The 17,930-nt window shown below is 37.6% G+C and overlaps 1 protein-coding gene across 4 annotated transcripts in view; it reads left to right on the forward strand.

The window, feature by feature from the left end:
* Nucleotides 1-17,930, forward strand: part of AUTS2 (activator of transcription and developmental regulator AUTS2) — a 1,201,476-nt gene that overhangs the window by 563,189 nt on the left and 620,357 nt on the right. For all 4 annotated transcript variants that reach the window (XM_073215214.1, XM_073215215.1, XM_073215216.1 and 1 more), the window contains one exon: nt 16,095-16,130. In XM_073215214.1, the coding sequence (XP_073071315.1) occupies nt 16,095-16,130 (36 nt within the window). The remainder of the gene's footprint in view (nt 1-16,094; nt 16,131-17,930) is intronic.

The raw sequence follows: 17,930 nt of genomic DNA on the forward strand, positions 1-17,930 counted from the left end.
AGTTTGATGTAGTCCCAAGAGTTCATTTTTGCATTTGTTTCCCTTTCTCGAGGAGATGGGTTCAGGAAGAAGTTGCTCATGCTTATTTTCAGAAGATGTTTGCCTATGTTGTCTTCCAAGAGTTTTATGGTTTTATGACTTACATTCAAGTCTTTAATCCATTTCGAGTTTACTTTTGTGTATGGGGTAAAACAGTAATCCAGTTTCATTCTCTTGCATGTAGCTGTCCAGTTTTGCCAACACCAGCTGTTGAAGAGGCTGTCATTTCCCCACTGTATGTCCATGGCTCCTTTATCATATATTAATTGGCCATATATGGTTGGGTTATATCAGGGCTCTCTAGTCTGTTCCATTGGTCTATGGGTCTGTTCTTGTGCCAGTACCAAATTGTCTTGATTACTGTGGCTTTGTAGTAGAGCTTGAAGTTGGGGAGCATAATTCCCCCTGCTTTATTCTTCCTTCTCAGGATTGCTTTGGCTATTCGAAGTCTTTTGTGGTTCCATATGAATTTTAGGATGATTTTCTCTGGTTCGTTTAAGAATGTTTTAGTATTTTGATAAGAATTGCATTGAATCTATAGAATGGCAGGATGGCCATTTTGATAATATTAATTCTTCCTATCTATGAGCATAGGATGTGTTTCCATTTATTGGTATCCTCTTTAATTTCTCTCATGAGTGTCTTGTAGTTTTCAGAGCATAGGTCTTTCACTTCCTTGGTTATTAGGTTTATTCCTAGGTATTTTTTTTTATGCAATTGTGAATGGAATTGTTTTCCTGATTTCTCTCTCTGCTAGTTCATTGTTAGTGTATAGGAATGCCACAGATTTCTGTGTATTAATTTTGTATCCTGCAACTTTGCTGAATAGTTTTGGAGTGGATTCTTTAGGGTTTTTTATATACAATATCATGTCATCTGCAAACAGGGACAGTTTAACTTCTTCCTTGCCAATCTGGATGCCTTTTATTTCTTTGTGTTGTCTGATTGCTGTGGCTTGGACCTCTGGAACTATGTTGAATAGAAGTGGGGAGAGTGGGCCTCCTTGTCTTGTTCCCGATCTTAAAGGAAAAGCTTTCAGCTTCTCACTGTTAAGTATAATGTTGGCTGTGGGTTTGTCATATATGGGTTTTTTATGTTGAGGTACTTGCCCTCTATACCCATTTTGTTGAGAGTTTTTATCATGAATGGATGGTGAATTTTGTCAAATGCTTTTTCAGCATCTATGGAGATGATTCTGTGGTTTTTGTCCTTCTTTTTGTTGATGTGGTGGATAATGTTGATGGATTTTTGAATGTTATACCATCCTAGCATCTCTGGCATAAATACAACTTCATCATGATGGATGATCTTTTTGATGTCTTTTTGAATTTGGTTTGCTAATATTTTGTTGAGTATTTTTGCATCTCTGTTCATCAGGGATATTGGTCTGTAATTTTCTTTTTTTGTGGTGTCTTTGCCTGGTTTTGGTATTAGAGTGATGCTGGCCTCATAGACTGAGTTTGGAAGTATTCCCTCCTCTTCTATTTTTTGGAAAACTTTAAGGAGAATGGGTATTTAAAATTCAGCAGTGAAGCCATCTGGTCCAGGAGTTTTGTTCTTAGGTAGGTTTAGTTAATTTTCATTGCTGGTAATTGGTCTGTTCAGATTTTCTGCTTATTCCTTGGTTAGCCTTGGAAGGTTGTATTTTTCTAGAAAGTTTTCCATTTCTTCTAGGTTATCCAGTTTGTTAGCATGCAAGTTTTCATAGTATTCTCTGATAATTCTTTGTATTTCTGTGGTGGCTGTAGTGATTTTTCCTTTCTCATTCCTAATTCTGTTTATGTGTGTAGACTCTTTTTTTCTTGATAAGTCTGGCTAGGGGTTTATCTATTTTGTTTATTTTCTCAAAGAACCAGCTCTTGCTTTCATTTATTCTTTCAATTGTTTTATTCTTCTCAATTTTATTTATTTCTGCTCTAATTTTTATTATGTCCCTCCTTCTACTGACTTCGGGCCTCATTTGTTGTTCTTTTTCTAGTTTCACTATTTGTGAGGTTAGACTGCTTACATGGGATTGTTCTTCTTTTCTGAGGTAGGCCTGTATTAGAATATACTTTCCTCTTAGCACAGCCTTGGCTGCGTCCCACAGATTTTGCAGCGTTGAATTATTGTTGTCATTTGTCTCCATATATTGCTTGATCTCTGTTTTTATTTGGTTATTGATCCATATGTTATTTTGGAGCATGTTGTGATGCCTCCATGTGTTTGTGGGATTTTTCATTTTCTTTGCATAATTTATTTCTAGTTTTATAACTTTTTGATCTGAGGAATTGGTTGATACAATTTCAGTCATTTTGAATTTACTGAAGCTCTTTTTGTGCCCTAGTTTATGATCTATTCTTGAAAATGTTCCATGTGCACTTGAGAAGAATGTGTATTCTGTTCCTTTTGGTGTAGAGTTCTGTAGATTTCTGTTAGGTACATCTGTTCTATTGTGTTGTTCAGTGCCTCTGTCTCCTTACTTATCTTCTGTCTGGTTAATCTGTCCTTCAGAGTGAGTGGAGTGTTGAAGTCTCCTAGAATGAATGCATTGCATTCAATTTCCCCTTTTTATTGTGTTAGTATTTGTTTCGCATATGCTGGTGCAACTGTATTGGGAGCATGGATGTTTATAATGGTTATATCTTCTTATTGGATTGACTCCCTTTTCATTATGTAATGTTCTTTGTCTCTTGTAACTTTCTTTGTTTTGAAGTCTATTTTGTCTGATACAAGTATTGCAATTCCTGCTTTTTTCTCTCTGTTAGTTGCATGAAATATCTTTTTCCATCCCTTCACTTTTAGTCTGTGTATGTCTTTGGGTTTAAATGAGTCTCTTGTAGGCAGCATATAGATGGGTCTTGTTTTTTTATCCATTCAGTGACTCTGTGTCTTTTGATTGGTGCATTCAGTCCATTTACATTTAGGGTGATTATCTATAGGTGTGTACTTATTGCCATTGCAGACTTTAGATTCGTGGTTACCAAAGGTTCAAGGTTAATTTCCTTACTGTCTAAGAGTCTAACTTAACTTGCTTGATATGGTGTTACAAACATAATCTAAAGGTTCTTTTCTTTTTCTCCTTTTTCTTCTTCCTACATTCTTTATATATTAGGTATCGTATTCTGTATTCTTTGTCTATCCCTTGATTGACTTTGGGTATAGTTTATTTAATTTTGCATTTGCTTAGTAATTAGCTGTTCTGCTTTATTTACTGTGGTTTTATTTCCTCTGGTGACAGCTGTTAAACCTTAGGAACACTTCCATCTATAGCAGTCTCTCCAAAATAGACTATAGAGGTGGTTTGTGGGAGGTAAATTCTCTCAGCTTTTGCTTATCTGGAAATTGCTTAATCCCTCCTTCAAATTTAAATGATAATCTTGCCGGATAAAGTAATTTTGGTTCCAGGCCCTTCTGCTTCATTGCATTAAATACATCATGCCACTCCCTTCTGGCCTGTAATGTTTCTGCTGAGAAGTCTGATGTTAGCCTGATGGGCTTTCCTTTGTATGTGATCTTATTTCTTTCCCTAGCTGCTTTTAGTAGTCTGTCCTTATCCTTGATCTTTGCCAATTTTATTACTATATGTCTTGGTGTTGTCTTCCTTGGTTCCCTTGTGTTGGGAGATCTGTGGGTCTCTATGGCCTCAGAGACTATCTCCTTCCCCAGAGTGGGGAAGTTTTCAGCAACTACCTCCTCAAAGACACTTTCTATCCCTTTCTCTCTTCTTCTCATATCCCTATATTGCGAATATTGTACCGTTTGGATTGGTCACACAGTTCTCTCAATATTCTTTCATTCTTAGAGATCCTTTTTTTTCTATGTGCCTCAGCTTCTTTGTATTCCTCTTCTCTGGTTTCTATTTCACTTATTGTATCCTTCACCATATCCAACCTGGTTTTAATACCCTCCATCATGTTCTTCAACGACTGGATCTATGACCAGAATTCATTCCTGAGTTCTTGGATATCTTTCTATACCTCCATTAGCATGTTAATGATTTTTATTTTGAACTCCCTTTTAGGAAGAGTCATGAGATCCATGTCATTTAAATCTTTCTTGGGGATTATATTAATAATTTTACTCTGGACCAGGTTCCTTTGGCATTTCATATTTGTGTATGGTACCCTTTAGTGTCCAGAAGCTCTACTCTGGAGCTGCTCAGCCCCTGAATCAACGTCGGGGGCCACAGGGGAGCGGTATTGGTGCCTCGAGGGAGAAAAGAGCTGTTCCACCTTTCTGGCTCCTGTGCCTGTCTCCACTGCCTGAACCAGTGGGCCAAGCACACAGGTATAAGCTTTTGTCCCAGAGCAGCCGAATATGGATCCCTGCTTTCCACAAGTGGCTGGAATCTCAGTCTCTCCAGGAATTCTGCCTATATTAACTTTCCAACCCGGTAGTCATATGAGTCTCATGAAAGCACCATGAAATGTAGGTTTGTGCTCCCAGAGCAGATCTCTGGAGCTTGGTATTCAGCAGTCCCAAACCTTCCACTCCCTCCCTTCTCCGTTTTGGCTAGCTGATTTTTTTTATATGAGTTCCTAGTCCATTCAGTTGGCAAAGAATTTTCTTCATAGATGGTGCTGGTACAAATAGATATTCTCATCTATTTGTTGTACCCTGCATAATGTCCTGTACAAAAAGTAACTCAAAATGAATCAGTGACCTAAGTACAAAAGCTAAAACCATGAAACTCTTAGAAGAGGACATATGGCCAAATCTTCATGACCTTAAATTTGACAATTCATTCTTTGATATGACAGCAAGAGAATGAGCAACAAGAGAAAGTAGAAAATTGGACTTCATCAAAATTAAGAACTTCTATATATCAAAGGGCATCATTAAAAAAGTTAAAAGAAGACTGAAGAATAAGAGAAAATATTTGGAAATTATATAACTAAGAAGTGTTTAATATCTAGACACATAAAGAACTCCTACAACTCAACAACAGAAAGACAACCCATTTCAAAATGAGCAAATGACTTGTACAGACATTTATGCAAAGAAGATAATACAAATGGCCAGTAAGCACATGAAAGATGATCATCATCATAATTACTCAGGATATGCAAGTCAAAACCATAATGAGATATCACTTTACATCTAGAATAGTTATATTTTTTAAAATAGGAAAATAAGTTTTGGCAAGGGTATGGAGAAGTTGGAATCCTCGTAATTGTTAGGGGAAAGGCAAATGGTGTAGTCATTGTGGAACAGAGTTTGGGAGTTCCTCGAAAAGTTAAATATAGAATTACAGTATTTCCCCACAAATTCCACTTTTAGTTATTATTACCTAATCAAATTGAAAACAGTTATTCAGAGAGATACTTATATGCCGGTTTTCACTGTGGCATTATTTACAGCAACCAAAAGGTGGAAACAACCTAAGTGTGTACCAACAGATGAATGAATAAACAAAGACTGATATGTATGGACAATTGAATAGTGTTTATCCATGAAAACGAACGAAGTTCTCATACACGCTACAATACTACAACATAGGTGAAACTTGAAAACATTGTGATAAGTGAAGAAGCTAGACACAAGAAGATAAATTTCACTTATATGAGGTATCTAGAATAAGCAAAATCCTAGAGACAGAAAATAAATAGGAGCTACCAGGACTGGTAGTCATGGTGGGAGAGTGTGAGGGGTGGACAGTTATTGTTTAATGGTTACAAAGTTTCTATTTGGAGTGATGATATAGTTTTGGAAATATATAGTTGTGACATTTGGACAACATCGTGAATGTGAATAATGCATCTAAAGTGTACACTTTTAAAATGTCAAACCTTTTATATATATTTATATATATATTTGCTGCAATAAAAGTAAAAAAATTAGGGCTGTAACAATCTTGCCAATCTTATGTCAAGCCAGTCTATGAAATACTTTGTGTTCATTTTGCTTATTAAGTATTAAAATTCATGCTTTTTGCAACATTATTAAAAGATTAAAGGAGAAATTAGAAAGGAAGAGAGAGGGAGAAAGAGAAGAAAGGAAAAGAAAGAAGAAAGAAAAGAAAGGAAGGGAGGGAAGGTGGGAAGGAAGGGAAAGGGAAAGAAAGAAACAAAGAAGGGAGAGGAAGGAAGGAAGAATGAAAGAAAAGTAGTTGGCATTTAGTGAGATGTTCCAAAACTCCAGCCACTATTTCCTTCATGTGAGCTTTTCTGAAGTTGCTGAGTCTTACACATCCATCAGGCCTATTGCAATCTGAAATCTGCTGAGATGAAAGCCTTTGACAAGTCAAGACACAAAATGGTGTTCTGGGGTACCAGGGCAACACCTACCCACACAATATTTTAGAGTAAAGATGCCTCCTACTTTTACTTATAAGGGAATTTGTAATTAACTATTGTAGTGACTATTGGGAATGAAGAGATGGAATCAAAGATCACTACTGGTTTTTCTTTTAATTAAATGTATCTCACATGTCTCTTCCTACCATGCTTGTGCTTTCATTACTTTCTTGAAAATAGTTGCTACTAAGTGTTTTAATATCCTTCATGTACTAATTGTGTTATCTGTGTCATTTCTAAGTCTTTTTTATTGGTTGTTTTTCTCCTCATTATTTTCTGGCTTCTTTGCATGCCCGGCAAGTTTTTTGGGGTGGATGCCAAACACTGTGAATTTTTACGTTATTGGGTGCTGGATATTTTTGGTCTCTTGAGCTTTATTCTGGGATGCAGTTACATCACGTGGAAATAGTTTGATTTTTCTGAGGTTGCTGTTATGCTTTCCTGGGTGGAAACAGAACAGCTTTAAGGCTAAAGCCAATTTTTCTGTAATGTTGAATATTCAGCCTGATTCCTGATGTATTACATGTTTTTTTCCACCCTGGCTGATAGGAATTCCAGTTATTCCCTGCCCTGTGTGAGCTCTAGGGATCGTTAACCCTGCTCCTTTCCCGTGGTTGATTTCTTCCCCTTTCCCTAGGTACTGTTTTCCACAGATGTACTAGTGCAGATTTGTTGATGCCAGTTATCAAGTGAGAACTAGAGGGGAACCTTTTGTAGGTTTCATGATTCTCTCCCAGTGAAGCTTTCTTGTCTCTCAGCCTGAGCTTTGCAAATTCTAGCTAGCTTGGCTTCCCCCGATGATCAAGTCTGTCTTTGAACTCAGGGATACTCCTGGGCTCCACCAGCATCACCCTCAATCACCTACTGTGGCATGGAAGCGCTCTCCAGGCAGTAGGCAGGGGCAATCATAAGGGTCATTTCATTTCTTCCTTTCTAAGATCTCTGTCCTGCTCTGCCTATTGCCCCTTTCCTAAAAAAAAAAAAAAAAAAACCTTTTTCATACATTTTGTACAGTTTTTTATTTGCTTAAGATGGGATAGTGTATTTGGTTCCTGTTACTCCATCACACATGCTACCGGTTTTCAGCTGAGAAAAATTCCTTAAGTTTTCCATTTACTTAATGATACTTTAAGAATCTTCGACAGGTGAAGACTCACTAAGTACAGCTAATTAAGATACTATGTTATTTCAGCTCTTTTTTTTAATTAGGCAAAAAGAGTAAAGATAAAGAATTCCAGTGTAGCTGGAGGATTTGACTCATGAGTAAAGCTTAAAAACCAAATGTGCTTGGCTTTTCTAAATTACGTATTCCCAAACCATATTGGCAGAAGTGCATCATTGTCTACAAGGACAATCAGATTGTCCACATCAAGAAGACATAGTAACTTGTTTAGATTAGTCACCAAGGAGAAAGTTAAGGGGAATAAGTGAGTATATAAATAGGACAAATTATTTAAGGGGAAAAATATTGTTAATGGTGCATACAGAATTTTATAACTGAGGAAGTCTTCAAAACTTACGTGCTAAACTTACAAATTTAGTAAATAAAAGCCCTAAAAAATGAAATGATGATGAGCATTGTATTAAAACAAACACACCAGGTTTTAATAGCCATTTAGTTATTTATTACCTGTGTGACTTGGAGCAAAGAACTTGATCTTTCTAACCCTTGGTTTATTTATCCGTGAAATGGTGATGATTTCACCAACCTTGTAGGTCTTCTTGAAAGATTACCTAATATTCTGTATTTGAATCACTTAGCACAGTTTTTGGTACATCTGGTATGCTCAAAAATATTTATCTTCTTTTCCTTTTTGCATCAGATTTAGAACTTACTTTAGGGGTCTTCTTAACTCTTTTAAATTTGAATGTAACTGTCAACTTGACAAAACCTGCTCAACTCAATCATGACAAGTGCAACTCCTCCTCCAAAATAAAATCCTCGATATCCTAGGTCTCCTTACATATTTTTCTCAAACCTGAGCCATCCCTCTCATTTCCCTGTCCCAGTACTGGCTCCCCAAGCTGGGATTCTCCAAGTTGAGCTCTGTTCCTTCCTCTGTCTCACTTACCCTGTCTACTTAGCCACTCTCCTTTATCTGCTGACTTCGTTCTGAAGAGGTGCAAGGAAGCTCCCCTGACACTACCAATGCTTCACATGCCCTTACCATCTGGCACACATAGTTCTTGTGGCCTCTCAATGATTTCATCTACCCCATCTGTTTCCTTTGCATTGTTTTCCACAGTGCTTCCAGAATATTTATGTAAGAGTCAGAGCTCACATTTAAACTTTCTTCTTTAAGATCTGTTGGAGGAAGTCCATACTCTTAAGGATTATCTGCAGAGCCCTCCACAAGGAGGTATGAATCTACCCTTCCTGCTCTGTATTTCCCCATCTTTACAACTTATACTTAGTCCCTCTAAGCCACTGATTTTCTTAATATGCATTTCAAATCATCCTCCCTTTGTTTCTTCTTCTTGTTTCCTTTTTTCTTTTTCTTTTCTTTCTGCCAGCCCAGTGACACTTTCTTTAGCAAAGTCTTCCCACCACGCTGTGGAAGCAAACTCCTTTAAAGCTTTGTTCAAATAAGTTTATGGATATGACTCTAGTTTCTTCCTGAAAGAATTTTGGGTCAGATTTTTAGTTAGGAGAAGGCAGAAAATATTTAATAATTTTTAAGTAGTCAAGACTTTGAAGGAATTGGAATTTTTCAAAAAATAATGAATAGATTGAATTCTAGTATTGTGCTAAACATTTCTCTAATATATTATCCTCTGAAGCCATTTAGTGCATTTAATATGATCACAGTTGAGTAATTTCTTCTGCTTTTTGAGATATCCCCTTTTCCTACCCTGAATTTCCCCAAGTTTTTGTGTCTTTATTGATTTATGTATCACAACATGCCATCATCCATCCATCCAGGCAAGCATCTACCCATCCTAGTGTATATTCTTCCCATCCTCCCCACAAACCTTCTTGAGGTTTTACTCTGCCAGGTGTATTAAACAGATTTGGGCCACACCATCAAGGAGCTTTCCTGAATTTAAGAACAGAATCTAATCTAGAACTGTGAAGGACTACTTATATTGTCTCTCCATTTTCTTTTTCTTTTTGCCAGATTTTCCTTTTCCTTTTTTCACAGGAAGAGAAAAAAAAAGCATAAACAAATAAAACAAGTTCATATTTATGTACATACATACATATTTATGTATTTTTCTAGATGTGTCAGCATTTTGATTATCCAGAAATATTTATCAAATATTATGTGCCAAATATATTTCTGGGCCCTTGAGGTTGAACTGTGAACAAGATGAAGTCTCTGCCTGAGAAGCTTCCATCCTGTTGGGGGAGGCAAACATCAAACCTATGAGCAAATAATAAAATTACTTCTGATTAATGCATATTATGAAGTAAACAAAAAAGTAAGGAGGAGTGGAAGGGCTTATGTTGCTACTTTAACTAGTATGACTGGTTAAGGCCTTTCTATAGGTGATGTTTGAACTGAAGCCTGAATAAAGAAAAGGCAGTAACCCCGTGAAGATCTATGGGGGGAGCATCCTGGGCAACAGAAACAACAAGAAGCTCAAGGCCTGGAGTCAGGCGTGAGCATGACATGTTTGAGAGAGAGTAAAAAGGCCAGTGTGGCTGGAGTATAGTGAATGAGCTGATGACACCGTATCTTCTAGTCCATAGTAAGAAGCCTACATATTATATTGGCTTCCTGGGCAATTGTGACAAAAGACTACAAACTGGGTAGCTTGAAACAACAGAAATTTACTATGTCACAGTTTTCAAGTCTAGAAATCCAACATTAAGGTGTCAGCAAGGTCCTGATCTTCCTGAAAGCTCTGGCAAAGAATCCTGCCATTCCTCACCTAGTTTCTGATGGGTCTGGCACTTCTTGGTGTTCCCTGGCTTATAATTACATCACTCTAATAACTGCCTCTGTTTTCACATGGTCTTCTACTCTATTTGTAACTTTGTCTGTCCTCTCCTCTTTTTATAAGAACAACAATCATTTGATTTAGGGCCCACCTTAATCCAGCATGACCTCAGTATAATTATATCTGCAAAGACCTTATTTCCAAATAAGGTCATTATATCAGGGTTGTTAAGAGAAACAGAACCAATAGGATGTATAAACATATACAATTATGGAGGCTGACAAGTCTCAAAATCAGTAGTCAGCAAACTGGATACCCCGGAGAGCCAACGGTTAGTTCCAGTCTGAGTCCAAAGGCCTGAGCCCCTGGAAGGCTGATGGTGTAATTGCTGCACAAATGCTGGGAGGCTTGAGGCCCAGGAAGACTCAGTGTTCCAGTTTGAGTCTACAAACAGAAAAACATTGTCCCAGCTTGAAGGCACTCAGAGGAATTCCTTCTTTTTCTGAGGATGGTTGTCCTTTTGTTCTGTTCAACTGGTTGGATGAAGCGCATCCACGTCAGGGAGAGCAGTGTACTTTACTCAGTCCATTCATTTAAATGTTAGATTCATCCAAAAACACCTTCACAGTAATGCCCAGTATAATGTTTGACCAAATATCTGGGTACCTAGTGGCCCATCCAAGTTTACGCATAAATTTCTGTGTGTTGTCTTCTCATGATCATAGTCACATTCTGAGGTTCCAGGTGGACATGAATTTTAGGGGGACACTATTCAACCCACTTGTCTTGCCTGAGAGTTTCAACCCTGGGCAACTTCACTATGGGTTCAGTGAGACAGAGAAATGACAATGGAATGTTCTTGGGGTAAAAGTGTTTATTATCCAGCTTTATTTTCCCAGTGGTACGTTGAGCACTAGAATCCTGTCTGCATCCAGCAGCCTGCAGGTCCATAATCCACCTCCTGTTTCTGCCTCCACCCAGAGCACTGGGTGGAGTTCTTTATATAGTGACTCAGTCAGTAATAGCTTATTGCCTACTGGTGTTGGAAGTATTAGCCTAGCAGTAGGCCAGTTACATCATCAAGTAGTTTAGGGTAAGGATCCTGGCCGTAGGAACTTCCATTTTTCCCACACCACTATAGGTTATTATTTTAAAAGCCACTAGAACATGTCAAAAGGGATGTTATTGTAATTTTTATTTTGAAGTGTTTACCTTACCTTTTATATGAAACTACAGATGGAAATGAGAGCAAGAATGAAATCAGAGAAAGAAGCCAGAAACTGTTGAATGTAGAGAGCTGGTGATAACTTGAAGTAGGTTATAGCAGGGTTGAAAATGGAAGTTGGAAGGGACCATTTGCACACCTGGTGCTTCTTTCAAGTTGCCTGCTCCCATTGTCAGTTGAATTCCCTTAGTATTAATTCCCATGTAGATATATATTATATATATATATATATAAACAACTGGTAATCTTATCTCCAAGGTACATTACTTATGATTTCAAGTTCTTTTAATTATCATTGATTTTTAAAACACTACAGAAAACCCATAAATGAAGTTGTTTTGTGATCTTTGCAATAAATATACTTGACTATTCCTGGTCAGTTATGATTCCTGGCATGGTCCTTCTGCTTTTGACTCCCAAGATGGAAAAGTGTAACATGGCGGTGGGTAGGCAGGGATGTCAAACACAGTTGGTGATTTGGAAGAATTTTTAAATATTCTATTTAAATTAGCCCTAGGGTCAGAGCACACATTCTCTTCTAGGGATGGAGAACACATCCATTCCATACTCAGGAAACTGTTGTAGCCATGGCCTCTCTATAGATCGCTAATGAATGGAGCACATCTGTTTTAGATGGATAATCAATTTTGAAATCCCTTGTAAGGGTTTCAACTGGTTGGATGTTGTTGGAAGCTGTTAAAACAGAAATGTTAACTTCATGAGTTTAATGAGTAGCTTCAATGATAGCTTAGTGACAGAGATGGAAAAAAAGTCAGGTGGAGGGCAGGGAGAAAGTGTAGAATAAGCTTTTAATGAATATCCACTTGCAGACTTGAATGTCAGCAGCAACATTCTCCCTCCTGGAAAATGTCTTTCAACTGTGCATCCCATTACTATTCCTTCAGCCCATGTAGCTTGGAGATTGAGGCAGTGTGTTTGTAAGAAAGCTCTCTTTTGCAACATAATGAGATCGAGGTGGGTAATTTGCAGAGATTGCTGGAGCAGTGGTCAAATCTGCAAAAAGCCCCAGCAGAATGAAAAGACCATGTTAAACAGGAGATGGCTTATAATGAAACCAGAAATCGCATATCAGATACCCAGCTGGCTAGAATTTCCTCGTACCCTTGTCTTGTCATGCTTACTGCTGAATGCTTTTCCTACTCTATTTTCTCACCCTCTCTATACCTTGCATTTCTACCTAGTGCATTTGGAAATATGAAAGAATTGGCAACTCTACCACTTGAAGAAATAAAAATGAAGGCTTTTGCATTACTCAGTGGAATTTTGCCTAAACATGGGTGTTTATAGTTACTATTTCAAAATGGTTTGGAATCCAAGGATACTTTCATTTGTTCCATTTTTAAAAAAAATCATATCTTTAGTTTTTCAAGCCTCATTTTGACTCATACCCTCTTCTAGACTCTGTGGCCCCTTTTGCTAATATAGTTTGGACAGAATTTGAGAGAAAAATGGAAGACACCTCCTCTTATTAGATATTGACAGGGAAACACAGAAAGTCCAAATCAACTTGATTCTGTCAAATGGTTCAGTGGTCAGGGCACACCACCTGTCTGCTTTCCTAGGTCTTTACCTACTGGTGTCTGTCTCTTCTTCTGTAACATGAGAAAGCAGCAGTACCAATCCTTAAATGCATATCTATAAATGAATAGCTAACATAACACATTTCAGACAATAAAAAAGCCGTTTCTAAACATTCATTCCATTTTTGTAGCATAATCTGTTGCCACCTAAGCTTTCAGGTGTTCATGGAATTTCTGACTTGGGAAAATGCTAAAGCTTTCAAATATTTGTAGCTATAGTTAGATACAGATGTAGATTCAGCATACATGACTGAGACTGTTCTAGGCCTTTTGGATAGCAGTGTCTCAGGGATGTGATGCATGAGCTATCAGCGAAACCCTGTCTCCTGTCCTATTACTGGTCTCAGGACTTCTCTTTTCTGTATTCAGATGGTGGAGGTCCTCTTGGTGACAACTGATAGTGTCTCACTGAATACAAGGCCATAACCAGATTCTTGGGGTTGTAGAACTGGACAAGGAGAAGTCTCTATTTCAGAGATGTTTCTGTTTCAGTTCTCCAGCAATGATTGAAAGGGAGCTGGCAATTGGCCACGATAAATATGGTGAAAAGGAGTAAGGGGGGTGAGGGGAAATGTCAATACTATGATATTTGGCAAAGTAGATTAAAAGGATTTTTCTACAAAGTTTTCTGCCAGGTCCAGAAATCACAACTTAATGTCACAAATCTTTTCCTATTAAAAAAAAAGTAGTGAGTATAGTGGACTGGCAAATGTGGGTAGCCTCTGACTATAAATTTATATATGCTTTCTAGCATATGTTGAAACTCCAACAGACCTTTTAATGTATGTGAGGATCCAGTGTCTGTTTTCTTCATGTGTCTGTATTTTTGCATGTGTGTGTGTGTGCTGGGAGGCGGGGGGTGTTATAAGACAGGGTGCTTAAATGCTTTGTTACATTATGTTAATTCCCCGGCAGTGCAATCAAATTCATGTTGTAATTAAAGCTGTCAGTTGGAAGGCAAGCCAATCGCCACAAAAACACAGCATAACAAATGAAGTGAAATGATTCTGCGTGTAGCTATACAATGCTTCGCCAGGCATGAAATTAAATAAGTAATTTGATGTTGACATCAGAAATTGAAATGATACCCACTGTTCCCTCATTCAGTCAGACCTGCATAAACAATAGCCAGAACAAATATGCACAACAAAGCCCTCTTCTCCACCCAGCTTCCTGAGTAATGTACAATATATATGCAAAATGAGTATAACAGAGCTTTCTGAGGCCTCAAGGATGTAATTTTCTTTGGTGTACAATAAGATGATATGTATGTGGGGGTGGAAAGGTGGGTCTGGAGGGGGTACTTCTGTTTCTGGGATAAAATACATTTGCAGGAAAAGGAAAAAAATCTGAAATAAACAAATCCCACGTTATCTCTTAGTAATTCATCCAAAAGTGAGTTTTCCTCCCAGGGGCATAGCTTCAGGCTGGTAGAGATCTGACTTGGCTATTGCCTCCTCTGCTCCACGGAGAGCTGTGGGTGCTAAAACAGGTGATGCTGTCACATGGCTAATGACTGCTGTGAGAAGCTGTCGCCATGACTACTGTGGATCTCCCTGAATACCATTTATGGGATCAAGAATGCAGCAAGATTTTTTAAAACCAAGTCCATTGTGCAGATCACACATCTGTCATTCTTTAATTCCCCTGAGCTTCTCTGAAACACTGAGGCGAAGAAAGTTTTGCTTTGGGAAGTGAATTTAGGAATGGCCTGGAGCATTCTCTCTTTGTTTGATGCAGATCTGTTTGTACTTAAAGCTCTTGATTTCCTTCTCAGAAACAGGTTAGAATAGAGAAGAATCACATCTACTTTATTTTTGGAGATGTTACATTTACAGAATCCTTTTCTCCCCCTGTACAATACATTCATTCATTTGTTTATATACTAACTCAACAAATACTTATTAAGTGCATCCTGTGTGCCAGGCACTATGCTAAGGTCTGGGGAAGCAATGATGAGTAAGCCAGTGGGTCCCAGCTACCTATACTTTACAGAACAGAGCCTGCACGTTTGAGTAGAAGAGTTAAAGAGGAACCAAGTAGTTGTTGCATCCGGGTGGAAGTCAGGCCACTCCAGGGAAGGTGTCATACCTAACCCAAGCTAGTCAGGGGCAAGGCCCTGATGGTGCCAGGACGGTTAGCTGAGTTCTGAAGATTGCCTCAAGCATTAGCATTCTTTTTCTTTCAAGCTTATTTGGGGACCCTCTTATTCACAAAAGGACACTAAAAATTAAAGAATTTGTAATGAGAGGTTTTAGGAGAAAAAGAAACAAACATATAAACAAGAACAAATCACAGACAAGTTTAAAACAAAAACCAAGGGGTGTTTTTTTGGTCTCTTCCCTGAAGACGCCCAACATCCCTTTCAGAATTATTGTTTTTTAGTTTCCTGTATATCAGAACTGTGGAAGCCTAAATTGATAATTCTTATTATTAAAACCACCAGAAAAATGATGCTTTTCGATGCTTCCTTATTCCCACACATTCTTTGCATTTTAGTCTACTAATTATGTTTATAAAATGTCTTATTTTTGAAAAGCTCTGTGTGTTTACTAACTGGTGACTTTAGGGAATAAACTGGCAAGTAGGTCATTATTTGGAAAAGTCATCTAAACCCACTGGGCTTTTTATTTTCAAGTCAGTCTGGGCTTTTTCCTCCTGCCTGCCCCTTTGTGGCCACAAAACTGAGTGGCTTGAGACCAGGACATTGAATGTCAGCAAGTCAAGGAGGCAGGCTGATGTGTGGCTGTTTAGTCTCAGTGCAGGGCGAATTGCCATCATTAATTCATTACCCAGCTGCCTGTCAAATAAATTGGCAATTACGTCCACCGCAGAAGCTTGGAATTCAGTAAACAGCGCGTTAGTATCTCTGAGTTGTTGAGAGATGTAAAGGGGAAAATTAAGCAACACGGTGTTTGTATCAGTAGTGGCTGACAAGGGGCAGCATACACTGGTGGTGTGATGTAGTGATGAAAAGCCTGCAAAGGGCTGGTAATGAGCTGTGTGGATTGGAACGTGTTAAAAACCATTGCTGATTTTCCACTTTGTCTTTATGCTTTATTGCAGAGTTCAGCTCCTTCCAGCTTGGGAACAGGCTACTTCGTAAGTTTATCTCAACTTTCACATGTGTGCCTTGCATTGGCATTGATTTATTTCTATAATGTGTGCTCATTAGGATGTGAAAAAATCAAAGAAATTTCATCTCAGTCCTAAAGAGCACACTGATAGTCCATCCTTTTTTTAAATACGTAACCTTCTGGGCCCTATGGATTGTCAGTCAGTCTTGGGTGTCTGTCATCTGATTCCCAGCATCCAGGACATTTGCTTCTTACCTGGCAGTGTAATGGATATGGGGGGAACCTGAATGGCTCATGCCAGCTTTCCTGTGCAATTGTTTTGTTTTGTTTTGTTTTTTTTCACTGAGAAGTGTCAATGTGGAATGTGGAACTCAGCTTATGTATTGAGGTATTTATTCACTTTTAGATCTCTTAAAGAACTTACCCACATGTATAATGAATTAACTTCTTTTTTTTTTTAATTAATTTTGAGGAGAGGTGGTGTTCTAATGGATGTTATCCCTTACAGTCTGAATAGGTGGCCTTAGATTTCCTTTCAGTGATCATTAATTTCTCATTTTAGTAAATGTAGGCATATTATTTTATTTCTAGACCTTTCTCCTTTGGGGAGGAGTGGGGGGTGGCAACATATGTCAGATTATCACAGTATTTCTCATTTCTCGATTTCAAAGAAATTGTCACCACATTTATTTTATTTATAGCAAAATTACCCTTTTTTGGGTTCAATAATCCTTTTCAAGTTATAAGTAAAAAAGAATTACAAATAGGCATTAGTACCCAACAAAACGTCAGTGTGGATGCTTATGGTAGTATTTAAAGAAATCTGGTTTGTGTGATAGATGATGACACTGATACTCTAATGCCCACTCAGCATTTTCTGAGAAAATAATGAAATCATGAAAATAAAGTGGAAAATAATTACTGATTCAGTTTAGTTGCCTTTAAATTTCTTTCCTCTAAATTGCTAATTACTCTGGTTTTCATCTGCCTACCCATTTCTCTCCAGACATTTACATTAAATATATGAAAATCAGCATCATTTCATTGAATGGGAAGGGTTTTCCAAGCTTGACAGAAATGACATTTTCTAAATACTGATTTTTTTGTCTTAATCTATAATATGAGGAGAACAGGATAAAAAAAAAATTTGGTACCTGCTCCATACATTCAGCACACTTACCCTCGCTCCTAATTGTTACTGAATATTCATGCTTACAGAAACAGGCAGTATCTGCTTCAGCAGTCGAAATAACAGAAGTAGTCCCATCTGCCATCTCTTCACACCAGGCTGGTTGTGGGTTGAGATGCTGGAAGTAAAATCTGGAGACTGCCAGTGTCTATTCTCTGTCCAAAAGCTAAATTCCTCCCTCTTTGCTTTCTTCAGTGGAACAAAGCCAAAGCTACTAACTTAACTCTTAATCACTTTTAGACTAAACAATCTAGTATTTTTTTTTTGTCAGTATGGTCACCCTGAAAGAAATAAATCATTGGTAGAAACATCAAGAACTTCATTATGCTTTTGTTACTTATTTTTCTAATTCCAGGAATGTTTAGTATTTTTCTCTAATATATTTTTATGAATAAAGATTCTATAATTAGAATAAAATAATTTTTACATTTACACAATGTTAGATGAGTATAAAAGTTCTTCCTTAGTTTGGTAAAAGTGCTGTTAGTATTACTTTGCTTATACAAAAAAAATCAGTAACATTATTAGCTTACATGGAGAAGATACATACCAGATGCATGTTTAGTTCTCAACTATGACAAATATGGTCTACTTATAGTTTGTTTCCAGTAATAGGATTATGATGTTGTCAAAAAT

Source organism: Manis javanica, chromosome 10, assembly GCF_040802235.1.
Source record: "Manis javanica isolate MJ-LG chromosome 10, MJ_LKY, whole genome shotgun sequence".
Classification (NCBI taxonomy): domain Eukaryota; kingdom Metazoa; phylum Chordata; class Mammalia; order Pholidota; family Manidae; genus Manis; species Manis javanica.